Source organism: Acipenser ruthenus, chromosome 41 (assembly GCF_902713425.1).
Source record: "Acipenser ruthenus chromosome 41, fAciRut3.2 maternal haplotype, whole genome shotgun sequence".
Lineage (NCBI taxonomy): Eukaryota > Metazoa > Chordata > Actinopteri > Acipenseriformes > Acipenseridae > Acipenser > Acipenser ruthenus.
Window position 1 is genome coordinate 2432739 of NC_081229.1, and position 27535 is coordinate 2460273.

Sequence of the window (27535 nt, forward strand, 5' to 3'; positions counted from 1 at the left end):
ACCCACACTCACACGGATAAAAACAGTTCACTCTGGAAAATCAACCACGTCTGAATTGACCACACAGGAAACAAACGAGTTTACCTCAAAAACAAGATACCCAGCCGATAAAAACAAAACAAAACAAAACAAAAAAGCAATTCAAGGAATTGCATAATTACATTTCCTCTTAGCATAGATACAGCCTTGCTACTCATTATCAACCCACTGAATGCCAAAATGAATTACCGTAGGTAGGTAGATGCTAACCAACTAACTAGCGTACGCAGCAGGCTGATGTCAGACTGGTACACAAACCAGCACCAGATCGTATTACCGCCTTAAAATTGATCTCCACTGTATTTTGATTATATTCAGTCATTTTAATAAAGGGTTTCAGTAAAAACACCAGCAGTATTATTAATATGAAGTTAACGGTTTAGATCATTAAAAGCTCATTAAAACGTGACCCCTTTGAATAATTGTGGGTGCTGCCACATTGCCTGCAGTTTGAAAACGAGACTTCGCAGTCGGCTTTTAAGGAGGTACCAAAAAAACCCCAAAAAAAACAACGCTTTTTAAAAAATGATTGAAGACTGGACCTATACCACATTCCTCTAACAGAAGGATGGTTCTGCATGACGAGAGCTCCGAGTGACACCGAGAGGGGAAAAAAATAGAGGCTGCTATTTCTAGTTGAAACCAGCCCAGTCCGCGGGAGCGTGCTTTGAGCGCACAGTGGGAAATTCGAGACAAACGCATTTTCTTTTTCATCTCGGAGCTGTGAGGCGCAGATGTCTAGAGAGATTTACTGAGTAGCTGTTATTGCTGGTTTGGTCGTGGGGCACTGATCACTGACAACAGGTAAGAGTATCGCTTTTCTTTTTTTTTGCTGACGTATTGCAAATACAACCTAGTATTTTAGAATTGAAATGTACAGTAGCCTACCGTAGTATATTTTTTGCCACTATTTTTTCATATAATTTGTTTTTAGAAATAACCCACTTTCTGTCAATGTACTTTTAAACAACAAAACATACATCAACATCCATGTGTTTTAAATATCACGATGACTACAGTATAATTGTACCACTACTGTATCAATGTAGCTACTTGGTAATGGATTTATTTATCTTTTTCAAAGTCTTGAAAGGGCAACTACAGACACAATTTTAAAAAAACAAACAAAAAAAAACAATAGCCAATTTAAATAAAAACATCTTGACCGAAGGGAATTCCGGTACAAGGTAAATTTATTTAACACGTCCCTGTATGCTGAAACACGCGCTACAGCAATACTTCAACATCAATCCTTTTAAGCAACTCGCCAAGGAACCACATGACTCAAATGTGTTTAAGGCGCTTTGCCAAAAGACAATATTTTCAGTAAATCAGACCATATATAAAATCAGTTTCACAGGACAGCACCTCCATCCAATTCCACAGACATGTAGACTATTAACTAGAATTAGATGGACAACAAAAAACAATGAAACTATCCAATGACCAATATTTACTGCAGACAAAAAGGTACTGGAAACACATTTTGATAACAATTACTTAACAATTTTAAACATCATCTCACTTTATCTCACTTTTTAGACACCTAGCTTATATCTGAGAGGTCTGTATGCATTGCAAAATAATAACAATAATAAGAAATCAATATAATTGGTCAGCGAAGCAATTGTTTTCACAGTATACCCGAGAGTAGGGTTATTATATAACTCCATATACACCAGGACAGTTTGGGACAGTTCAGGCTTTTCAACTCTCACCCCAATGCATTCTGGTACATTTTACCTGTCTCTGGTGCCTACTACCAGGACTACACTTCCCAGAATGCATTAGGACTGTGAGTTGATAAGCCTGAACTGTCCCAAACTCTCCAAATGTATGTCATATGGTAACCCTACCTGAGAGTTCACCATATCGGTAACACAAAATCTATTAGTCTCGACTATTCCTGCACTCCAACCCATTAACAGCCTTGAATGAGAGCTAAAGAGCCCTTAATAAAATCCAGGTTTATGGTGTGCCACATGGCGTGCCATACTTTATAATGGGTATGGCGGCGCTGTAATTTTGAATGAATCCAGACCCCAGTCTTGTAAGCCGTTTGTCTCACATTAGTTCTAGACACTTCTACATCTTAATCACCATACCGCATTGTAAATCTGTGTTTCCTGTTGCATCATCTGCACACCATGGTGGCTGTGTGTTAATAGAGTTCATTGCCGAGTGGTTCAGAGGTGTCTGTCCTCTGATGATGTGGTTTATGTGATTTTTGCATCAAGGCTGTGGTTTGTAGAAGCCCACACTCTTTGAAATTCTAATTTGAAGACACTGGGGGTATCTTTACAGGTGAAATAACCTTTCGGATTTTGCTGAGCTTTTTTGGTAAGCCATGCAGATGACCAGGGACTTCTTAAAGAGCCATACGCCAAAAAAATAAATGACTCAATATACTAAAACTAAACAGCTGTAGCAAAGACATTTTTAAAAAAAAAAGGTTCAACCATACTTTGAAAGATACTTTGAAAGATAAGAGTTTAATTATTTTTGTGCTCATGTGTCTTGGTGAATTACAGCGTCAATTTATTTAACCAAGACTACCAGTCATCCTTTTAAAACAGATTAAGAGCATTGAATGGGATACTTTCGACTGGTTTCCCAGCCTCTGATTAGCACTAGGTGTCCAGGTTTAGTGCTAATCTGGGGCTGTGAAACCAGCCCTTCTTGGTTGAATCAAAAGAGCCATATGGAAGAGTTCAGTAAGCCACAGAGTAAATGATAGCTCTAGTACCTAATAACAACAACGATACAGTGTCCGCACATGAATTCCAACTGGCTCACAGAATAAAACACCAAATAAATAACTTTATAACCGCCTGATATCCTAATAGACTGGGGAGAGGGTCAGTTTAAGAGCAAGTTGCGAAATATGAGCACACTGAATAGATTTGAACACAAAATGTCCTTGGCAAATTCCCCACATCTCAAACCATGTAACTGGAGTTGATTGTTACAGTATTCATGGTTTAAATGAAGGTCATTTTGTGGTTCAGCAGCAGTTACATCACAGTACAGCTGCATGAACAAGTGCATTCACCACACAAGCACACTTCACTCAAGCCATGTTCTACTCTGCTGTGGGGCCACCCCCTTCTTCAGAGAGGAAAGTTTGGCCTGCTCGGCCTTGTAATCCCCGGCTTCTCTTACTCTGAGAGCCTGCCTGCAAAGGTGTCAGTTAGGGGTTTGGGATGTGGATAACCTGTCAACTGATCTGCCCCTCCTCCCCCCCCCAAAAAAAAACCAAAAACAGACTAAGAAGTAGCCCAAATAAGGAAGTTATAACAAAATAAATAAATAAATAAAATACAATAAACAGAAACAAAAGACAATAACGAATTGGGACTTACAAAAGCTTCCAAAGCTAGTGTATGAGTGAGACGCTAGTTCCTATAAACAATGAGCATGATGTCTCTCGGACAAATTTGTCATCTTCACACAAGCCCCATTGTCTTCTGCCACCGAGTTCCCTTGATGGTACAATCGGAGCCTGTCGCTGCGTTAGCCGCGCAGATACCAGCAAGTTTGTACATATACATAATTGTCTAAAAGCAGAACAATTCCCTGCTTCTCTTGTTTCAAGATTAGATAATCTGGTTCAGCTCATTCCCCCAACAGCCCTTCCCCACCCTTATTGTTATCTGCAGAAAGGATTTACATGGATCCATAGCGCATCTCTCCAAGCTTGTGGAAGTACAGTCCTCACAGCTGTTCTCTTAATAAGCATGATGTAAGTGTGTATGTAAGTGCACGTGTGTCTGTCCCCGAGCGACTGAGTGTTCTCTTGTCGGAGGTGTCCTTTGTTTTAGGTTATCAGATTTTCAATTCATTGACGCTGTAGGAACTCTGAAGCCGTTATAATAACAGTATATAATAACAATCATCGAGCGTATTTATTGTATGTTTCTAAGTATTCGGTGGCTGCCTCTCATCACGTTTCTCACGCACTATCAGCATGATTAAAGGTGACCACCGAACACTTACAAACATACAATAAACAGTTAATTGTTTTCTTTCTATTTCCATTTGACCAACACATGTTAAATGTGCAAAAAGCCAGCTTAGAAAAATGAGATCAGCTATTATTATTTAAACATATATATATATATATATATATATATATATATATATATATATATATATATATATATATATACACACAGTGCTCACTCGCTATAACAACACACATCTGACTAAAATAAACTAAAACAACTCCCTCTCTATAATAGTGAAGGAAACATGTCACTTTCCGTGAATTAACCATGCATAAAACTCTATATTTTTTACAAAGAAAAAAAAGTAACATTCCCACTCATGTATCATTTTAATTAGCAGTTTTTAAACTATAAATAGCCATAATGGCGGTCGGGAGTTTAGTTCGAAGCGACAGACGAGCAAATCAAGTGTGAGAAGGAGAGCGGGCGGGAGAGGGGAAGAGGGAATGGGCTCTACGGCTGCCGGAGCGGGGCTGAACCGAAGCTTAAAAAAGACTGCATTGCACTCTCGCGGAGAACTGGGATGCAGTGATCATCATGGAAGACGTAGCCGTGATTTGATGCGATGCACGCTGATGCAAACTGACAAGTTACCAGAAGGCAGCATTTAGATACGAATGGATCGGATCCCACTGTTTCACAAATGACTGGGACGTGGTCTTACATGGCCATCTGTGTTCTAACATTTAAACTGGAAAGCCCTACTTAAAATAAAGTCTGTTGTAGACCTTGCAGTTGATTGCCAAATACCATTGCACTGAGCCCCTTTCAGAGTGATTCAGAACAAACTCATCCTTGTTTAAATTGGGCCTGGAAGGCTGTCATCATAATATTTCACTAATTTATTGAGTTACTTTCAAACCAAGGAGAATGACACTTTTTAAAAAGTTTATAACTGGTGGTTATTTCATGGTTACCGTTTCATCCATAACTATATATATATATATATATATATATATATATATATATATATATATATATATATATATATATATATATATATATATAATGAAAAAAGCTGCCAATTAAAACAAAGTAGAATATACAGACAGCAGCAGTCACTTTACAAACCGACACACTCAATAGAACAGGCAAGCTGAAATGAAGTACAATTCCATCAAGGGGTGCTGTCAGTTACATAAACCACAAGAACTAAACTTGAAGTGCTGCAGGCTATTTATCACAAGCTAAAGGGCAGCTTGCCATTGGCTGCACAATCCTTATACAGATATAAGAAAAGTGTAAGAAAGCATAGTGAAAGCATGATAAAGCATACGTAATCACCAAACCACGGTATACTATAAATATGCACAGTATAACCATGGGAACACTGCAAAAGGACTCTAGATTTATTCACAGTCCAGAATTCACAAAAGAACAGAGAAAAAGAAACATTATTATTTTGGAAATGCATGAAAGAGATGTTCTTTCTTTCTTTTTTTTAATTCTAAAAAAGTCTTCTTTGAAGGCCGTTCGCTCGCACAACAGAGCTCTCATTGTGCTGATGTCACAACGCGGGAATTTATGAATGATGCTCTTAAACAATGGCTGTACAATCTGGCCTCATTACCATACAGGGGGTGATGTGTCCTGGTACAGACCCACTGAGCAATACGAAAAATACAACACATGAGCTCTGGAAACATTTGTCTGCAGGGTAAGAGACTGGAGAATAAGGGGAGCGATTAGCACAAGGGCCTTAACTGTAGGGTAAGTTCTTGCACTTTAGAAATGTACCATGAAATGTATATTAATATAAATGATATTCTCGGTTGATTATCACAGCTTTCAATGCTTTTTAATCCAAATTGTACATTACTGATTTTTTTTTTTCAGAAAGTAAAAGTAAAAAAAAAAAAAAAAGTTTTTTAAGTTACAAAACTAAAAAGAAACTATTTACTTACACTGCCTTAAATGAAATGACTGTGGTTGTTTAATTAATTAAACTTTTTTTTTAATTTTGAAAAAAAGGGTTTTAATATGAGGAAGAAAAGATAGTAATATAAGTTGCTATTCACAAAGCTGTATCATTTATTTGAAAGAATGGTATCAATTAATATTTCTGAGAAGCCAACAGTTAATGAGAACTTATATATATATTTATATATAGTCTTAAAGAGTCTTAAAGAGGACATTTCAAAACAAACAATACAATAGCAAAACAGCAATGCAGCAACACACAATTCAGAGGCGGAACAAAGAAGAGCAGAACATCTAAACGAGTGTGATTGGGAGAGACAGAGAGACATTAGGAGGAAACCAGGAAGGGTTATTTTTACAATTGAAAAGGGTTAGGGTTAGGCTTAGCATTAAGATTAGGGTTAGAGTTAGAGTTAGGGTTACAGCATGCAAAAAGACTTAGATATTAATTACATTGTAACTATGCATAACGTGTATTTATGTGTAAGTACACATGTAACTACTATGTAACTACACTGTAATTAGAGACACTTCATGGAAAGTGTTACCCCAATTTAGGGACCTGTGTTTCAAAACCTCTGCTGGTCTCAGGTTTGACTTGCTATTGGCAATGTGTTTTATTTTGTAGCTTTTAGTTGTGATTGATTTGGGTGAAGATGGGCAGGAAATAATGTAGGGGTGTTTTTAAGTAGAAATGTGTTCAAAGTTCTCAGTATAGTTTCTGGAATGGTTTTTAGTTTGCTTACAAGCTATCGAAATCACATCAATATATTCATGTTATTATTAGCATGAACGAAAAATACATTTTACGCGCATAATTACCAGTTTTCGGAGAAAACGGTGTGTAGTCTTCATTCCTCTGGTCTAACAAAATCTTTAAACAAGGATTTTTAAACCTGACCTGTCATTTCATCATTCTTCAACAGTTCTTTCTTCTGTAAAGTCTTTCCATTGCAGCTTTAGTACCCCCCCTGGTCCTTCTGATAACTCATAATTCACACTTTTGACTCCGACAAACACCCTGCTAATCAGATCATTACAAGAGAGTTACAGTTTTGTAACTGGATGGTGCTATGTCTGTGATATGTGATGTTCGTGGTCGTTTGCCGTCTTCATGGTCAACCCAAGCGAAATAAAATAATAATAATAATAAAAAAACAACATTTAAAAACAGCGCAGCTGCTTGATTACAGAACTGCTGGGTCTGCGGTGCAAACAGAAACACATTTGTTTATTACAACAAATGGCGTAGTTGTGGAAACAACGCTGGCGATCACGTTGCCAATTTTCTGACCACATTTAAGCTCTCCACAGTTCAAACAACAATACTGTGAAGGAAAGAGCTGGTGCAGTGAATTCAGCGTGACCCAGCTGACAGTGACTCAGGCGGAGAGGAAGAGAACGAGAAAGAATTGGACACTGTGAGCAACCTGCTGGGTGCCATCTGGTGCCTGACAGAAAAACTCAACTGTGTGCAATAACCCTGTCAGCCGGTTACCAGGAAATGAAGGGCTGCTGGGCTGGCATGTATTTGCCAACATAAGGGCTGTAGTCCTTTTTCAAGGGTTTTCAGTTTTAAAGGGGTAAACACTTTAGAAGCATTTTTTTTAATATGTCCCTTTTCTCAGACTTACATTTTCCTCGGACTAAAGCAATCTATCCCACCACACTATAAATGTACTTCCTGTGTAGCAGGATACTCGTGGACTGTATTGCGTACTTGGCCTATTAGTTATTTGAGTGATAATTACAAGGTGTACAAGGAGACAACAGTCTTCCGAGTGGATAAAATCAGTGTTGAGGTTTTTAGACCAGCGAGGGAGATAGTTGTTCATCTCCAGAGTTCTAGTTTTTATTCAGGATTTTGCTGTTTGACTGTAATACCTTACAGTGAGATTCTGGTTTAAATACATGGTCACTGGGTGTCCCAGAATGCCTCACCTGGTAAAGACACGGCCGCGTGGGGTGCAGGGTGAGCCATAATTTTAAACAAAAACAACATATGAACATAATTTAGACATTTTATTTAAGCAAAGAAACTACAAAATTATATCACAAAAGTCTACCGGAAGCCATAATAGTATTTCATGTTAGATTTTTGTCAGTTTTGAAAACCACAAAGCGTTATGTAATTCAATATGTTAACGTAACGTTATTCAGCAGGTTTCATTCGACTTTATAAAGCAACATTGGTTAATTCTATAGAGCGATGCAAAGCCCATAGCTGTAGATATGTTGGGCATATACTGAAATAACGTAAGTAAAATTAAGTACCAAAAGACCAGTAATGATGTGAATAATGTACTTTTAGTACCTAACCACCATCCTTATTCTAAATTGTGATTTTTATCAACCTACAGATTGGTCTGTCCAACGCAGCCGGACTGACCTTTCAGAGTTCCATGCTCCTGCATGTATAGAATGCTGCTGTAGGTGTTATGCTAAATGCATGCCTCAACATACAGCCCAGTGTCCCAGTGTGAGCCATTCATGAAAACAATTCAGAGGACCCACCTACAGCCGCCATACAGATAATGTAGGGTCTGTTTGACAGCAGCCCAGAGTAATGGTGCGTGCTTCATAGTACGATGTAGGATAAAGGGTCAAGTGTTGTATAAATACAATGTTCCAGCATCTTTCTGAGTCACTTGTATGGAATACAAATATACACTGGCCGGCCACACAAACACAACAGAACAGATCAAACCAGTTAAAAGGATTTAGTGGCACCAAAAATGATTCAGTCGAGTTATACCCTTATAAAAGTCTCCCCATAGTAAAAGCACAGAAAAGTGTGTAATACACCTGAGTAAAAATCATAGCAAAGTGTAATCAAGCATAGTCAAAGCATGGTAAAGCATAGGGAAGCATTGTAAAGCACAGAGAGGTCTGGTAAAGCATAGGGAAGCATTGTAAAGCACAGAGAGGTCTGGTAAAGCATAGGGAAGCATTGTAAAGCACAGAGAGGTCTGGTAAAGCACAGGGAAGCATTGTAAAGCACAGAGAGGTCTGGTAAAGCAAAGGGAAGCATTGTAAAGCACAGAGAGGTATGAGGGGACAGAAATGTAGCTTTTAGGAGTCTTTTCAGAAGCAGACGCAGTGGTTAAAAAAAAAAGTTACAGTGTTTATGGTGATGAACAATGATCGGAAACAGATGAAAATGAAAGAGAACAATCAAATATTCTAAAAAAAATAAGAGGATATAAAATATCCCTTTTATGCTGACAAAATGCTTTGGCCCCAAGGTCCACATTAAGAATACACTGTACATGCAAAAGAAGGAACTATGCAACAAACACATTTTCTAAGATGAACCTTGTGTGGGTATGGCATGCTGTGTCACTAAAATCCCTTTATAAAATCCCTTGCTATGTGTTTTCCCTGACAGCCTGCGTAAGTATCTGCAATTGCTGGTATGAAGATCCCAAGCCAGCCCTGTTATAGTGTCAGCCAATGGCTGTTTTTGCCCAGCCTCCATTGTCTAATCAGAGAATCGCCTGATTCAATAATTTGATGCTTGTTTGCTTGAGTTAACCCTTGGATTGGATTCCAGTTGACAAAGAAATCTTGTGAGTCAATTCGAAACCGAAAATTCGCTGTCCAGCTGCGACACTGTGCCATTGATAATATAGTTCTATTACAATATTAAGCGTTTTAAAATCAGATAAATTACTGATTAGAAAAATACTTTGGTGCAAGGATAAAATGGGGTTCAGATCTCAATCAAATCCCAATAACTCTAAGAACCTTGAAGTGTGTTCATTAAGTGAAGGAGGTTGTGAACTAAATGCCGGCCCACCTTATGTTTTTAATCAAGGTCTTAACATTACCAAAAGACAATTATTGACAGATCTCAGAGTAAGTGGCGTAGCCCTAAATCTACCCGAAGGCCACTAAAATATTTATTTAACAAGAATTATTATAAGAATTCACATTTGATTTGTATACTGAACTTTGAGTAACATATATAACAGGTAATGCATTTAGCACATGTCTAGAAGTGTTTCCACAAGGTGTCTTTCTCCATCTTGTCAGAATGCTTTACTTTATTTCCGCGTCTGTGTGTGTCGGTGGAAGTTTGCGTTTGTGTCTACGATCGTAGTTGATGCGCTGTTGCTGTCGTCTTCATCAACATTTCTAGCCTTGGCCTCCAACATAGGAGGCTGTGTGGTCCAGTGGTTAAAGAAACGGGCTTGTAACCAGGAGGTCCCCGGTTCAAATCCCACCTCAGCCACTGACTCATTGTGTAACCCTGAGCAAGTCACTTCACCTCCTTGTGCTCTGTCTTTCGGGTGAGACGTAGTTGTAAGTGACTCTGCAGCTGATGCATAGTTCACACACCCTAGTCTCTGTAAGTCGCCTTGGATAAAGGTGTCTGCTAAATAAACAAATAATAATAATAACTCAGACAAATAGGCAGGGCCAAAACCTTGAATAGCCAGGTTTTATATTCTACAATGCTTTAATGGAAGCCAATGTACAGACCTTAAAACTGGGGCAATTGAACCGGTAGACTTAGTAGGTGTAAGTATTCTGGCTGCATCATTTTGTACAAACTGCCTATTCATTGTGACCTCTGGAAGGTCAGCAAACAAAGGAATTAAAATGAGCATCCTCTGAAGGTTGCAAAAGGTTCTCTGCGTCTGTAACAGCAGTGCATCGCCAAACGATCTCTCAGTAACTGGTCCTCAAAAGTCAAAGCAAGATTCAGAGAACTGCGATCCGCACGTGTAGCCCATGCCTCGACAGAACCTCAGCGCGGACAGAGGCAGGACTGTTCAAAGAGAAACGAGGAGTGACAAAAGAGAGGAATGTTCGATGTGGGATTCGAAGGCCTCCTAAGAAATGTTGGATGAATATTAAAACCTGCCCACCAGATCAACAGGAGCAGCTGCTAGCTCTGTGCCTCCCTCTGCTCCCCAAGCTGGCTCGACTTGACTATCCGAGGCAAGCAAGGGGGATGTGGGGATTTCCTTGGGTTTTTAAGAGGAGCCGTCTGAAAACAAGAAGTGGATTTACTCAGTGAGCGAAGGCTTTAAAAACAAGAGGCAAGTCTTTTCTTAATCTTTTTTGTTTTTGTGATCGGAATTGTATTGCTACACTGGCAAGACAAAGTATATGTCCTTACCCTCTTCAGTGGTTCTACAATGGCAAAGCAGTGTGATAGGGGACAACAGTTGCACAACAGTAGCTAGGACTGTTATAACGGTAGGGGGTTGGCGGAGTGAACATTGTCCGTTTTTCTGGACTTACCAATTGTATCACAGTGGAATGAACACTCAGTACACACTGCTGGGAATCCATCACAATGCTATGGTTCAATATTAGCACCAGTGCGACTGTATCTGTGTAAAATATTTACCAACATTTAAGGAGAAGTTCTGTTCGATGTATACAGTTTGTGTGTTATATACAAGTTTCACACTATACTCAGATTATAGTGTTGTAGATATTTTACTATGGGGGGTTGCTTAGGTAGCATAGATGAGGTGTGTGTTATGTAAGAGGGACACAATACTCTGTACAAGGGATGCAACTCAAGACTGTTCAGTCATGCACATTATATTCTAAAAATTATGGTAGTAGAGTTATTTATTGCAACAATTTGTATTCTTTTCCTTTCCATACGGTTTGCAAACTGTATAGGTACTGTAAAAGGTACCGGATCTGAGGAGGAGCAGACATCTTAAGCATTTTTGGAGCAAATTTGGAAGAATCATTCTGCAGGCACAAATGCAAATACATAGTTCTGAGTTCTATAAGAGTCTTGCACCTGCACTAACCGTTTACAGATTCAATCTGCCTGCCACTTTGTTTTTCTTTATCATTGCTCAGCGCTCGCTCATTCACTTTCCAGCTTGTGGTTTTTACTGAGTCTTTTTTTCCGAAGCTTTGATTAACAGGAAACCGCAGCATTGACCAAAGCGAGTGGAAATCGCACAGCACAGTGCAGAACCGCGGTGTGAAGCATTCAAGCAAGTCTTCATGCTGTTCGTCTTGTAGAACACGGTCGTTGCAGTCTTAATTTAGTAACATATACTGTACCTGCTGCAAGCTTCCTCGTTTTCTCCCGTCACAGTACAAGATCATACGCTGTCTTATCGTTTAGGTGGATCTCTGCAAAAAGGCATTTTTTTTATAGCCCAGTCCTTGATCTCTGAACGGAAATAAGTAAGATTTAAATAAACTTGATGTCGTGTTTTAAACTAATTATTATCTTAAACTTTTCTGTTTACTTAATATTTTTTTTTTTTTTTTAAGTTATTGCACAGTTGAATGTCATGTTGTTCGTTTTTGTTAGCTTGAATGTAATAATAAAAAAAAAAAGTATATAAAGAAAAGTGTTGTGTGATCCGCTGCCGTCCCGGATTCTGTCCTGTACCCTGTTGGTGAGATGAGATGAGGTTACAAGCTCTAAAACGAGCCCGACTCTTTTGCATTGTGGTTAAGAAGCTCGCTTGCAGTGCGCAGGGTCGCTGGTTCGAGGCCAGCCTCCGCCCTGTTACACACAGAGTTCCCCGTCACAGGCTGTGATGGAGGAGTCTTGATTGGCTCCTTCTGGGCCAGCGGCAACAGGTGTTGGATCTGTTGCTCTCTCAGCGCCACGACTTGGGACCTAAGGGCTATGACTTGTTACAACGGGCAGCAACTGGGAACTCTGGTGAAGCGACTGGGCATCTCGGATCATTCAGAGGCTGGGGGTGGTGACTGGGGCTGCCTTTATCTGTGTTTTAATGCTTATTTTTGCCAAATCATTGGAGAACTCCTAATAAACTAGTGTCACCCTTTTTGGCATACTATTATAAGGGTTGATTTTTAACACAACCTTGTGCATTAACATCATGCACGGGGCAAAGCACTTTTAAATGAATGTCATTGTTGTAAATCTATGATGGTGGGTTTTTACAGCTAGAAGTAAGACAGCAGTAAACTTATGTTCCAGTTCTCGACCCGTTTTGGTCACATATATATGGCTGTTTCTCTCCCTGTCTCTCCCTGATATTCTTGAAGTAGAGCTCCCCCTAGTGATGATAAAGGACATCGCACTAGGCAAAACTATAATTCCATCAAATTTTGTTGCGACAGGACTACAGTAATGTGCAAATTTATCAGAGCGCCCCATTGCTTCTGTTGTTTTGACTTATACATATGAAATCAAACCACTGGAACTGAAAATCTGGAAACATTGTCAAAAATATGCAAATCAGTGATTGTCTAATTTAACTGATGACTTTATTATTATTATTTATTTCTTAGCGATACCCTTATCCAGGGTGACTTACAATTGTTACAAGATATCACATTATTTTTTACATATAATTACATTATTTTTTTACACATTATTTTTACATAAAATTACCCATTTATACAGTTGGGTTTTTACTGGAGCAATCTAGGTAAAGTACCTTGCTCAAGGGTACAGCAGCAGTGTCCCCCCACCTGTGATTGAACCCACGACCCTCTGGTCAGGAGTCCAGAGCCTTAACCACTACTCCACAGAGCTGCAAATTGTAAAACGCATGAGACTTTTCAGAAGTTGTTTAAGATGCCTAATTAAAAGCACAAAGTGGTCTAACATTTTCACCCACGAGTGCCTATTGTTTGTATGTCACCAATTACTGACCGAAAACTAGAATTCTCTCACCCAGCATGCCAGTTTATAAATGACAAATCTTGAGTTGTTCTAATAAATGTGCACGCTGCTGTATGAGCTTCGCCTGAGGTCTAAGTCTAGAAAGTCTTCCTATTCATACTATTGTTCTTCTTTCCTGATATTTGAATGGTACCCAGTCTGTCTCCTGTCTTGATTTTTTACAGACGTGAGTGTGGCAGATCATCTCAGAAGACCATGTGGAGCTTAGAGTTCATCCTTCCTGTTTTATTAGTAATCTTAAAAGGTACATCATTTTCCCATGTGCTTTGAACAGAACAAGGGCATTTCAAACTGTATTTTATAAGTTAATACGTTGTGTGTAGGGTGTCTTATTGTCATGAGAGGTATCATTGAGTGTGGTTGGGCAAAGCTGAGCTAGTTTTGTCGTTTCAGGCTGTGCAAAATGACTGTCTGTTATAATAACTTATATCACAAAAAAACAAAGATTGCAATCACAAACTACTATTAAACATAAAAATCCTTATGATCCTTATGCATGATTTCTAATATTCATAAAAAAAGGCTTTGCGAATAGGACTAGATAAGAGTATTGGGCTGTCACATTCAGTATGCTTATGTGCGTTCGTCCTTGTTTTGCATAGATATTGTTATACCCACTTTCCACTGCTGACTGTAAAAAAGGGTGTTTCTACTGTGGGCCGTTGTAATTGCAATTAATTACAAATGCCACAATTAGAATTATAATTGACCCCCTGATTGGGTACCCCTGTGCTACAGTATGCTCTGTTTAAGCTTGAGGGTTTGCAGAGTGTGTATCATATCTATATATTACTGTGTTCCAGGTTCTTTAGCGCAGTGGACAGTATGGATGCCGAAGGATATTTCCACAATGAGGAACTCCTGCGTTGTCATCCCCTGCACCTTCATGTACCCCTCCAGCGTCCGGCCCTACGGGGTCCATGGCATCTGGTACTTTGGGCAGCCCTACCCAGAGCTGTACCCGCCCGTGGTGTTCAAATCCAGGACAGAGATCGTTCACGAGAGCTTCAAGGGTCGCACCAAGCTGCTGGGCGAGTTGAAGCTACGCAACTGCACCCTGCAGATCAGTAACATCGGGATGGAGCACAGCGGGAAATATTATTTCAGAGCCGACCTGGGCAGCTCCAACGTCTACACCTACCCCGATTTCTCAGAAGTCAAAGTTTTGGGTACAATGTTTTTTTTTAAATGTACACATACAGTGGTGTGCACACCTCAAGATCTGTCATGTGATAAATATCCCTACCTGCATGAAAACCTCATGGTGTGAGAATTTCAATTTTCAGTAATCAGTAATCAGTGATATAGAAACAATAGGCACGCGTGTGTGAAAATGTTAGACAACTCTGTGCTTTAATCAGGCATCTTAAATGACTACTAAAAAGCCTCCTGTACTTTACCATTTGTCCTGTACGGTATATAACTTATATCACAAAAACTGCATTCAGAAACTACTATTAAACATAAAACAGCGCTGTAGTTTTTAACTTCAGAAAGTGCCGTGTGTTCTCGTTATGGTGCGCAAATCCTTATGATCCGTATGCATGAAATATGTTTCAGATAACTTGTGACAAGGCTTTGTGAATAGGACTAGATAAGAGTATAGGGCTGACACATACAGTGTGCTTATGTGCATTCATGCATTTATGGCTACGTGCTCCTTTTCTCTTACTAATTTAAATTAATTTCACACGTGGCCTATTAAAGTCATCAATTAAATTAGACAATCAATAATTTGCCTATCCAAGATTTTCCGTTCCAGTGGTTTGATTTCATCTGCACAACAAATCAAAACTACAGAAGCAATGGGGTGTTCTAATACATTTGCGCATTCGAATACAGTTATTTAAACGCTTCATTGACTTTTTCGATAACTTTCATTGACAATACATATTTAACCGTTATTGTTCCAAAAGAAAAAAGTTTTATTAAAGAAAAGTTTTCATTGCAAGTAGGGACGCGCTGATACTCGGAATTGCCTTAAAGAAGTATTTAAAAATCGTCAGGTATTAAATCAATGCATTCGTTAATGTGTTGATTTCAAAACAAGAAAACCTGTCCTTCCCTCACCTTTACAATCGAGTAACAATCAATAGAAAATGTCAGCGCCCAGATGAGAGGGACTTTCATTTCCAATCTGCTTTTTAAAACGCTCAACGTGGAAGCTAACTGCCATTGATTGGTACTAAAGGCGAGGGTATTTAAATCTTGACATTTGTTAGGTATGGATTTCCAATGCGTTCCTTCTATAAAAGATCCTACAAGCGTGGCTGCTAACCGTTGTGATGTTTTGCTTGGGCTCTTACAGATCAGCCCATCATTAACGTGCCGGAGGAGGTAGTCAGTGATTCACCTCTGGATGTCACCTGCTATGTTCCTGATAACTGCCCCGACATGACCCCCGAGATGAAGTGGTTTAACATTGAGGGGCTGGAGAATCCTGAAATCTCCAGTGACTACGTGGAGGACAGCAACACAGCCGTCATGGCCGCTGTACTGCGCTTCACCCCCTCCTACTTCCACAATGGAAAGATCCTGGGCTGCAAAGTCCACTATCCCAACACCTCGCTGTCCTACGAAAGACTCATCTCCTTAGACGTCAAATGTAAGTATTTCTGTTCACATGTCATTCGCAAAGACGTGACATTAAGTGTATTTACATAGTAGTTACAGAGAGTACATCTTTCTACACAATATATATGTAAGTACACAATTGTATCAGAAAAGGTTAAGGTTAGGGTGAGGGTAGGGTTATATCATGCAAAAAGATGTACACATTAAGTACATTGTAACTACACATAATAACATTGTAGTTGTGTAAGTACCCATGTATTTACTAAGTAACTACTATGTAAATACACAGTAATTAGACTTAATGTGAAGTGTTACCCAATATTTTAAGAGCCACCTTTTTTTATTAGTGAGTATTTGCTCGCTAGTTGTTCATTTTGTGTAAATGGTTAGTTAAGGTTAGTATTTAGCTCACAGGGTGGTTTAGAAAATTCTTTTTTGGATGCGATTAATAAAAAAAAAAGACATTAGAAAAAAATAACTGCAAATGAATAGGATGCTGTATTTGGATATTCTGCTATTTAGATCATTCAAATAGAAGTCAGCCCTTTCAGAAACAGCGCTGCTATAATCTGATATTGAGAGATGCTATGAAATAACTTGGGGGTCTCGCTATGGGCAGGTCAGCGAGCTGTATTCATGTGTTTTTTTGTGTCAGACGCCCCCCGGGAGGTTGAAGTGAATCAGTCCCTGGAGGTGATGGAAGGCAGCACTGTCTACCTGTCCTGTACGGTGGACAGTAACCCACCACCGCGGATCACCTGGCTTCAGGAGGACACCTTGGTGTGGGAAGAGACGGGCCAGAACTCCACCCTGGTGCTGATGGAGATACAGCCAAGCCAGGAGGGGCTCTACACCTGCATTGCAGACAATGACTATGGGAGCAGGAACCAATCCTTTTACCTCGCTGTCAAATGTGAGAATCCCCATGACCCACCATTGACATTGCATTACATTTCTAGGTGCCGTCAATACTCCTGGACAGAACCTACGTGTCTGGGCAGCAGATAGTTTTTGGGTTACAACTGGGAGATGTGAACGGACGGTTGTTAAAAGTGTTTAGAAATCCTATAGTCATCCAATAAGTAACATTGATAATATTACTACTATAGTACTGACAACCAATTAATATTGTGCGTCTATTGCCATAGTCTTGTATCTGGATTTATCTGACTTGTGCTCAATTTACAGTGCCGGATTCTGCGCTGTTGCTATATAATCTACACGGATGTGGAAGTATAAGATTAAAAACGGGATAAGATTAAAAATCTTTTAGTGTCCCAGGGAAGGCATATTGAAATCCTGGGAGTTCCGAGCGTAATTAAAAAAAATTCAATAAGATTTCTGTTTCCTATTAATGTAAATGATGCAGTCGGCTTCCGATTGGCTACAGCCCAGCTGAAATAAAAGCCTGAATCTGAATGCGTTCTTGTCTCCTCAGTCCCTCCGCGTGAACCCTCTGTGAACTCCTCCCTCACAGTCCTGGAAGGCAGCTCCGTCGTTCTGCACTGCAGCACGGAAGGCAATCCGGTGCCCACCCTGACGTGGTTCAAAGACGGGGCCCTCATCAGCAACATAGTGGCGTCAGACTTGAGTATACTGGAGATCCCCAACATCTCCTATGAGGGGGACGGGGAGTACCGCTGCCTGGCTGAGAACGAGCATGGCAGAGCCAGCAGCTCTGTCAACATCACTGTTGAATGTGAGCGCACCTCATTGGCTCACCTCACCTCATCCCCGGACTGATGCGGCTACCGTTTCACCTCTCAAACCTAAATAGGAAAATTATATAGTTGTATATATAAGTATATTAATTGATATAATTGTGTTAATATATTATTTATTTCTTAGCAGACGCCCTTATCCAGGGCGACTTACAATTGTTACAAGTTATCACATTATTTTTTACATACAGTTACCCATTTATACAGTTGGGTTTTTTACTGGAGCAATCTAGGTAAAGTACCTTGCTCAAGGGTACAGCAGCAGTGTCCCCCACCTGGGATTGAAACAACAACCCTCCGCTCAAGAGTCCTGAGTCCTAACCACTACTCCACACTGCTGCCCCATATATAATAATTATATAATTGTATTCATGTTTTTTTTTGCAATGGTGGCATTCAATATGATACAAGTCAGCCTCCATTGCAAAAATCTTTCTGCATTGGTAATACACTGATAGTATTTTGGGTTACCACTGCATTCATATAGAGAGAGAGAGGAAGGGGTTTGATTGGGATAAAGTTGGCAGTGAAAGCGCCTGTTTGCTCGCTAAGATGTTCAACGATATTGGGTACCAATTCCCTTGTGAGACAGCTCTGAGATTTGAGGATGATTAGCTACCAAGAACGGGGATATTTAGGAAAGAAGTGGACTGAGTGGGATGAAAAGGGCACTAAATGCCCCTTCAGCACTAACAAAACAGTTTTCTGTTTGACAGATGCGCCTGTATTTCTGCCCGAGTCCAAATGCACGCTGATCCGAGATGGCATTCAGTGCGAGTGTATAGCATCAGCGAACCCTGAGCCAGCGATCCAGTTCCACCTCCCTGACCTCAACATCACAATCAACGAGACGGAGAGCCAGTTCAATTACTACTCCCACACGGACGGCTACATGACCACCAGCATGATCAAGCTGAAGGAGAAGCCTTCCTCGGGGCTCCACGTCTTGTGCACCATCTCCAACATGTATGGGACAGAGACTGTCAAGCTGGAACTGCAACAGGAAAGTATGTGCTTCTTGGATCTGTCGTTATGCACGGGTGGTATCGTAGGGCAGGAGGGTCAAACTCAGCTCTTGGAGGGAGCTGTCAGAAAAACCTTGAAAAGCATCAAACACGTCCAATTGAATAAACAGTTAGATCAATTAAATTGAGAGCTTACGTTGGAATGAAAACCAGAAGACCCTGCAGGGGCTCTCAAGGACTGGAGGCTGAGACACCTGTTGTAGTGTAGAGGGATAAAAAAAAAAAAAAACGATAGCAATCAGGATTGAAGGCGAAACAACATTTCACAAAGGAGACATCCACCAATAGATTAAATCAGCAATTTATTCAATTGACAAGATAAACATGGCCGTAAATGATGATGTTGTTATTTGAATATGGCCCATGGCTTTGCCCATTGGAGCGTGTTAGCTGGCAAAACTATGATGAATGAAATAAAATGATATAAATTAAATGAATGTCTAATGCCAGCGGGCAGGACAAGTGGCACCTGGGGCCACCTTCACCCTAGACAAGGCACGCTGCAAGGTGGAGGCAGGGGAGGAGGGGGACCAAACCAAACCAAACGATAAGGGGGCATAGATGAAAGGGGTATAGATCAGTTCTGATCGTATTTGATTAATGGGCGGATTCTCCTTTCAAAAATACAACCAGGTTTCCAAGGGTGTCCCTGTGGACATTAGCGTCATAAACATAACATACTTCCATTGGCTGAAGGGTGAAGAATTGGAAAGAATTGCATAATATATTTATTTTCATATCGCTTTTACTCGGGATAACATGAAGAACTCCCTTGTTGCCCTGCGTTTATTTCTCAGTATCAGCTTTCGTTGGGAGGGGAGTGTTTTAATGTTTAGTATCACCAATTCTATCTTTTGCTGCAGTGGAATTGAATATTGATTAAACCATTTAAAGTACAAGGGTTAGTCCCACAGAGTTTCAAATTTACAAACAGGCTGGAACTGGCCATCAAAGTGGTCAGTTTCCTCCTCACGATACTCGCGATCTCAAATCTATTTTAACGAAGAAACCATTTGAACATCAAGTGCTCAATGCCTTGTGTGCCTGAAGGGTTAAGGGAATGGACTGTGACACACACTGCGTTTGTACAGAGATACTATTTAAGTTTTCTTTTCCTTTCAGAAAAGTTCATTTTGGCCGTGGTTATCGGCGCCATAGGAGGCGTGGTTGTTATCGCTTTCATCATCGCGGCTGTGCGCTATATCAGTCACAGTAACCAGAAGTAAGTAGCCTATAGACTGTGGGGAATATTTTCAAAGTGTTTACTCTTGTATTTAATTAACTTGCAGAACTGAGAAGCACACAAACTAAGACTTTGAATTATTGCTGAAATATTAGACTAAGAAGAGGGGATACCTTTTCTCGGACTAACTAAACAAGAATTAATCACATGATTTCAAGGTCTTCAGGTGAAAGTCCTTCGGATGAGATGTAAAACCAAGGGCCTATCGTAAGTGACTCTGCAGCAGCAGCAGTTGTTGATGATGCATAGTTCACCCCCAAGTCTCTGTAAGTCGCTTTTGGATAAAAGCGTCTGTTAAATTATTAATTAATCATCATAAAAAAAGTAGAAAATGGAGCGTGATTTTTACATTGGATTCGTAAGCATCAGTCTCTGTTTTACTTTCACTTAGCAGCACTGAGAGTTACACATTGCATGTTCTTTCGTATGATTGCCAATACATTTTAATCTACAGTTCTGCGTCTGCCCCAGTGGTTGTGGTTGAGTATTACAAGGACGTGATGTATAGCATTGGTTCCAACACTTTCCAAAGCCTCTTCTTTCCTTTCTAGGGAGAACGTTACAGGCAGCGCTAGCTTTTCCCAGCAACCGGAAAACCCTCCAATGCTCTACAGCTCCGTCAAGCATAATCTAAGGAAGAAAGTGGTGAGTACTGTGCCAATCGGACTTACAGAAACAGAACATGCTGACGTTGAATCAGAGGTGGTTTGGTTGACTTATAGGACTTATCCAAGCTTAAAGCTTAACACACATACAATGGACTCAAGAGGCCAATAATAAGTTACTTTCACTTGCTGTGTATAGTACAGTCACTTAGTATACTGGGTAACACTTTGCATTCAGTGTCTCTAATTACTGTAGTAAATGCATGTGTACATACACTTAATTACAATGTTATTATGCATAGTTACTTCATGTGTACATTTTTTGCATGATATAACCTTAATCCTTTTCTGATACAACTGTGCACTTACATATAATGTGCAAAAAGATTCACACATGAAGTACATTCTAATTATGCATAATAACATTGTAATTATGCGTAATGTAACTACTGTGTAACTACACACTAATTAGAGACACTTAATGTAAAGCGTTACCTATTTTTCAAACTACCTGTCTTTTAGAAAAAGAACCAGTGTTTAAAATGATATATTCTTGATGGAATAATTGATTGAATAGTTAGTAAGTAAGGTTTATAAACATTTAGAAAAAACTATAAACTAACACTGACCAGCTGACAAGTCTCATTTATCTAGGGCTTGTTTTTGTATTGCGTTGCAATCTCATACTTGCTCAATGACATTCAGTCCCATTATTAAAACAACCAGGCCTCATTTCGCCCAGATATTTTCTGCACATGTAGTTTTCTTTACCTGCCCTGCAACCACTGGTATATCTATCCATGCAAGTGAAGAAACTACAGCTCCCAGAATGCACTGCAAGAGCACAATGCACCACAAGCATTGATTCCTTATTTCGTATACCCCTGGACTGTACTGTTGTCTTTGTTTTAACTCTGTAACAGATTAAGACAGAACTTTTGGGCACAAAGTTTAATTCGATCCTGGAAGAGCCATACATGGTAAGGCAATTTAAAGTGACTCACTAATTTAGAATCATCGAATGTCCCATTTCACCTTCCAACACAACCAGCCTCATTTATCCCTTCAGATATTTTGGAACCCAAACTCACCAGTTCAACATGGTTTTCCATTCAGTATTAAATACCAGACATAACCATTCGCCAGCTTTTTGTTTTTTTGGTTTGCAGGGTGCTTTTGTAGAACAGAATCCAATCATTATTAGAAAGAATGGCTTATCGGATTGTGATGAACCATTTCAGTGCTGTTTCTTGTTCTATATTATTCTGTACGTTCTGTTGCTCCGTGTCATGGTCAGGGGTTACATTTGTGCCGGATCGCAGCAGATCCCAGATCCGCTACAACTGCAAAACTTAAAAAAAAAAAGAAACTAAAGACGAGAGCTCTTATCAGCAACAGTGTCGTCGCTCCTGTTCATCAGGTTACTCGTCCCACTGCTTGTTAGACCCTGAAGATAATGTTAAAACACAGCTTGGCAAAGGTGGGCATGGGGCTACCTACACCAGCAATGAGGCAGGGAACCCTGATCCACCAGCAGATGAGAACTTGGAACATATACGGGAGATTGACATCATGACATTAGGACTAGAAACTCAAATGCTATCCCTGTTCCTAAATTATGAGATCTGGGACCTTTTTGGTTACAAATGAACCCCCGGTCATCCTCTTTATCATACTGATAGTTCATTTGCAGCCATACTTGTTACTTATTGCATATGAGGAATATAACTGTTTGGACCATTTTGTTCTCAAACGCTAATATAATGAAATATAATTCCCTCTGAAACTGACCTGCTATATGGTGTCTTCTGTAATCCACAATGGTTTTGACTGTTTTTTTTCAACAAAAGCAGCACAGACAAGGCAGATAACTATCTGGCTACCATTTATTAAAATTAATAAACTAATTGAAGTCAGGAGACCCTTAGAATTTTTTTTTTTGTATTGTATTATGTCAATGTTATTTGGTAAGTATCTGCATCTTAACATTAACTTTCTGAGTTTGCATTTTTTATGGCCATGCATTCTATCAAAAAAAAACAAAAAAACGCAGTAACTTCAAGCACTGGTGGTTTCCTCAGTGTTGTGGTTTCAGGAGTTTTGTGGTTGTGTTTTGAGATAATCGTCTGTGCTTTAATGGAAGCCCTTTGGACACGTGTAGTGAGACACACAGTGTGTGAGATGAGATTTTAGGCAGGGTTAATGAGGACAGTCACATCGGATGGGGATGGAAATTGATTTTTTTCTTGGTATATATATATAACTCCACCACAAAACTGCACGACTCGCAACTCTGATGCAGGCATAAACCTTCTTATTTATGTACGGGCAGACAAATAATAATAATAATAATAATAATAATAATAATAATAATAATAATAATAATTTGAAGAAAAAGCTGCAAAAGTACAAATTTGACAAACCAAACAAATTCATCACATCGTTCGCACCTATTGATATTAACGAATAAACTACACTTATAAAGACTGCAATTTTTGGAAACGCAGGTAAATGTCCAAGCCCTCAAAAACCTGACTGAACAGCTGCCTTGTTATATACAGTCGGGTTGCACACGTTATTCCTAATATTATTAATAATAACAAAAAGACAATACCCTTGTATTGTTGCAGGGTGATGAGAGTGACTACCAGAATATCGGCGGCCTCTCTGAATCAGACCAGCGCCATGATGACGTGAACTACGCCTCCCTCGACTTCTCCTCCTCCGGCAGGAAAGCTGCAGAAGCCTCGGCTCAAACAGACAACGGCAGCGACTATACAGAGATAAAAACCAAATGACAGATTGTGTACATGTAATCCGGCAGCAATGTGCTTCCTTCCCTCCCTCCTTTCCCCTTTCCCCAACACTGACTTCCCTCCAGAAGCTTGGAATAACACAGCAAGAGTTGGAATTAATTGCCCATTTAGAATTGTTATTATTATTATTATTTTGTATCTTTTGTTGCCGGGTTGCTAGGATAATGTCCGAACGCAGAAGTGTACGCGGGTGAAACTGCAAACGCATTGGCTGGTGTTTGTTTTGAGGACATCTTTATTTAAAAACCTTTATTTAATCTTTCTGTTGCACAGTAATATATGTTTTGGATAGCGCCGTCTTCGCTTACGGTTTTTATTAACTATGCCTTCCCCACCCCCCAAACCAGCTTCGCTTGTCCTGCCAAATATGTCATATTGTTAAACTCAAAATTGGTCAAATATCGTTGTTACAATATTATCTTCTGTTGTAAATTGGGGGCAATTACCCCTAAAAATGATAGCTACAAACATTTCAAAGACCTGGTAGAAACCGTCACCTATCCAGAGTCTAGCAGTCCTGACTTGAACGTCTCCAGACGTGACTATGCGCCTATACCAGTTACTCTAGTAATATATGTAAATACCTTGCACGATTCACTCAGTGTTAAAACTAGCGTCCGGTTACCAAAGTCGTAACCGCCAATAACCTGTTTTTTGTTTGTTGTTGAAAGTTTAGAACTGACACGATTGTATCTAATATAATCTTTCTGACGTCTTTTAACCCTGTTTAGTGTTTAAGGTTTTGAATTATGTGTGAACCTTCTAAGACAGTATACATACTGCATTGTGTGATTGTGTTTCTTTTGTAATTGTCAGTGGACATGATGTGTACGTGACCGTGTGAATTCACTTGCATTTAATGCGAATTTAATATAGAGTCTAATCCGATCGCTCAGTTTATCAGCATTGTCAAATTTGTATATGTCTTTTTGGTTTTAAGACTTCCAGAGAAAAGGTTACATTTTGCATTTATTTATTGAAGGGGCTGCTTTATTATTATTATTATTATTATTATTATTATTATTATTATTATTATTATTATTATTATTATTATTATTATTATTATTATTATGTTATCTCTATTGTTCCCATCGTTTCTAGTGTATCCACATTTCTCTTATGTGCTGTAGTGTCTATTTGGGACCAAAAGCCAATATGTTATTTAAAATAGAGTTCTGTTCTCTACAGCTGTCTTAATTATTTGCTTAAGAAACAGAATCTCGTATGAGGAAATGTTACTCAGTTACTCTGATTCCTAGTTTCTTGGAATTATTATTAATTAGTCATTTAGCAGACGCTTTTATCCAGACGACTTACAGAGTCTAAGGGGTGAACTATGCATCACAACTGCTGTTGCAGAGTCACTTCCAGTAGGACCTCGGTTTTGCATCTCATCCGAAGGACGGAGCACAAGGAGGTCAAGTGACTTGCTCAAGGTCACACAGAGTGAGTCAGTAACTGAGCTGGGATTGGAACCTGGAACCTTCTGGTATTAAACCCATTAACCACAAGACCACCAAACCTATGAAAGAATCACACAATCAGGTCACATATGGGAAACACAGCAATCTGAGAAATGGTAGAAATGAGAAATGCATCAACCAGAAGGTTGGTAATGTGGTCCCACAAGAGGTGATTAAGCCAGGTTATGTGGTTTAAATTTCTACCACGCAAGTGGGGGAAAAAAATAAAAGAAATTCAAGAATATTCTGTCTATCTACAGTACATCAAAACTTCAAAATGAATCCACATTTACTCATAACTCTCATTTCTTATTACAAGATCTGCAAAAGTGGGGTTTTGAAAAGTGTACCCATTCTTAGCTTTTTTTTCTGTTAATAGGTTAGAAATGAAACGAATTTCCCCGGTTTTCTTATCTTGCATTCAAAATGTGTGCTTTCGTGCCTATTTCCCCACAATCTGCATACTGTACTTTCCTGAATATGTTTATAATACTTGTATATAAGAAACCAATAATGTATTAACTGAATGTATTGAGTTATTGTATTGGTCAATAACACTTTTACACAGTGCTTTGTCTCCGTGTTTTTTTTGTTGCTTACAGTACTGTCAATAAAGCAGGTATGCCAAACAACAGGTATATACGCTATAATGATGTGACCAGACTATGATTGAATTTTAACAATCCTTGCCATTTATTAGTTCCAAATACTGCAACATTACATTCTGCATTGAAAGTCATCTTCTTTCACATGCTGCATCATTCTGCATCTAAGGCCAAGTTAACTTAGCAACTTGTGTAAGTGCATGTGTGAATTTATCATGAATATGTGGTATCAAATGTGATAGTTTTCTTGTTTTGAAATAGCAACCCACACCCACACGGAGACACACACACACACACACAAGCTCACGCTACTGCTTATATTTTCCACTGTGGTCAAAATGCATGCACATTGCCCACTTAATATCATGTGGTTTACTCACAGTGGGAAATCCATAAATGTTTAGTTCCCTTAAAATTAAAAGGTGTTGCCACTGCACTTTGCAGAAACACATTTTGGGGGTAACATTAGGTTAAGATCATCTGTAAAGCTGAGGGAACCTGCAGATGCTTTTTCAGGATCAGTGGTTTGAAACCTGGTTCCAGGGAGACCACCGGGAGACCTAGTTTGAGGCAACTGCCAGCTGGTTGTCTTAGTTTTAGTCTCTCATGTCAATCATACCCAGTGTTGTGGCTTAATGCTTAATTCTATTACTGTACTAAATGACTCTCCCTCTCTGTTTATCAGCACATCACAGAAGGATGTGGTGGAACAAAAACAGACCATTTTAAACATGATGCTGAGAAAATTAATACAACCACAGAAAAAGGTGTTATGGGTGTCACAGGACTGACAACTGCAGTTTTTATAGGTTACAAATTACTTGCAAGAAATCAGTAAAGCATTTACTGCACAGTATAAAACAAATACGGTTGTGTATTTCCTGTGAAATGCTTAATGGTGTACGAGACAAGAGACTATATCGATTGCAGAAAAGCAATAGCTGCAACAATTGTCCACTTGTTCAAGACTATTTTCACTCTAGGCAAACGCATTGAACCACATGCATTCTGTTCCTGTGCAATGAGTATTAGCACACATACATCAGCCTCACACTCACTTTAAGAGCGCTACCCAGAAATGAAGTAGTGGCAAGAAAGAAATGAACGATCTTTTGAAAAGTAATGCTAAGGGAACAGAATATTTTACAATGCTTGGTTAGTACTGCTTTAATGTTGGATATTGGAGAGTCATTTTTACTTGGTACTCTAGTTGTCTTATAGCATCTACGCTTACATTACATGTACTGAAGTTCAAAAAGACAACCAGAGTACCAAGTAAAAATGACTCTACAATATCCAACATTAAAGCATTAATGACTATATTGGACTGGGCAGCAAAGGGTTAATAAATCATTTATATACACTATTCATTTTATCTGAATAGTGTATATAAAACAAGGTACAATAAAATCATCCTGTGTGGCAGTCTGGCTCGCAGTGGTGATGTGGATGACGTCACGGACCAGGAAGTAACTCAAACCAAAACAGTGGATGGGCGGTTGAAGCTGAGTGCTGGTGCACTCAGCGTATTTAATAAACAGAACAAAAACAAAAGATTTAACAAAACACCAAACAAAAGGGCACGAGGGCCGAACGAATAAACAAACAAGTAAGTTTCGTGCTGGATACTCCAGCACGTTTTAGCAATTGTTTTCTTCCTCTCTCTCTCTCTCCCGTTCTCCACTCTCGAACACTCCACACCCCGAGTGCATAGTGCTGCTGGTTTATATACTCTGGCCGAGGGATTTAACTAGTTGGTAATTATCTTATTATCCCCCGGCCAGAGTCTGCACGCGTTTGGTAAGGATGCATGACTGTCAGCTAGTTAAATAATCAGTAGCTGATCAGCCATGCATCCTCACG

At 39.4% G+C, this 27535-nt stretch overlaps 1 protein-coding gene across 4 annotated transcripts; it reads left to right on the plus strand.

Annotated features, from left to right (window-relative positions):
* The first annotated feature begins 609 nt into the window (after positions 1-609).
* On the plus strand, positions 610-25637 carry LOC131709065 (myelin-associated glycoprotein-like). Of its 4 annotated transcripts, none has more exons than XM_059010777.1 (11): positions 610-843; positions 13785-13864; positions 14424-14789; positions 15929-16225; positions 16850-17107; positions 17633-17893; positions 18632-18922; positions 20063-20162; positions 20735-20828; positions 21712-21768; positions 23419-25637. In XM_059010777.1, exons 2-11 carry the CDS (start codon positions 13816-13818, stop codon positions 23584-23586), a joined length of 1941 nt encoding a protein of 646 aa, XP_058866760.1. In that variant the 5' UTR covers positions 610-843; positions 13785-13815; the 3' UTR covers positions 23587-25637. The 4 variants fall into 4 exon arrangements, with proteins under 4 accessions (XP_058866760.1, XP_058866762.1, XP_058866759.1 ...); XM_059010776.1 differs by lacking the exon at positions 610-843 and adding an exon at positions 5609-5756; XM_059010778.1 differs by lacking the exon at positions 610-843 and adding an exon at positions 10502-11014.
* The last annotated feature ends 1898 nt before the right edge of the window (positions 25638-27535 follow it).

Bases quoted from the DNA above. Each gene is read 5' to 3' on its own strand.
- LOC131709065 (XM_059010777.1), top strand. From the start codon at position 13,816: ATGTGGAGCTTAGAGTTCATCCTTCCTGTTTTATTAGTAATCTTAAAA. The intron at 17,108-17,632 runs GTGAGAATCCCC...TTGTCTCCTCAG, and splicing joins CTTTTACCTCGCTGTCAAAT to TCCCTCCGCGTGAACCCTCT. The intron at 18,923-20,062 runs GTATGTGCTTCT...TTTTCCTTTCAG, and splicing joins GCTGGAACTGCAACAGGAAA to AAAAGTTCATTTTGGCCGTG.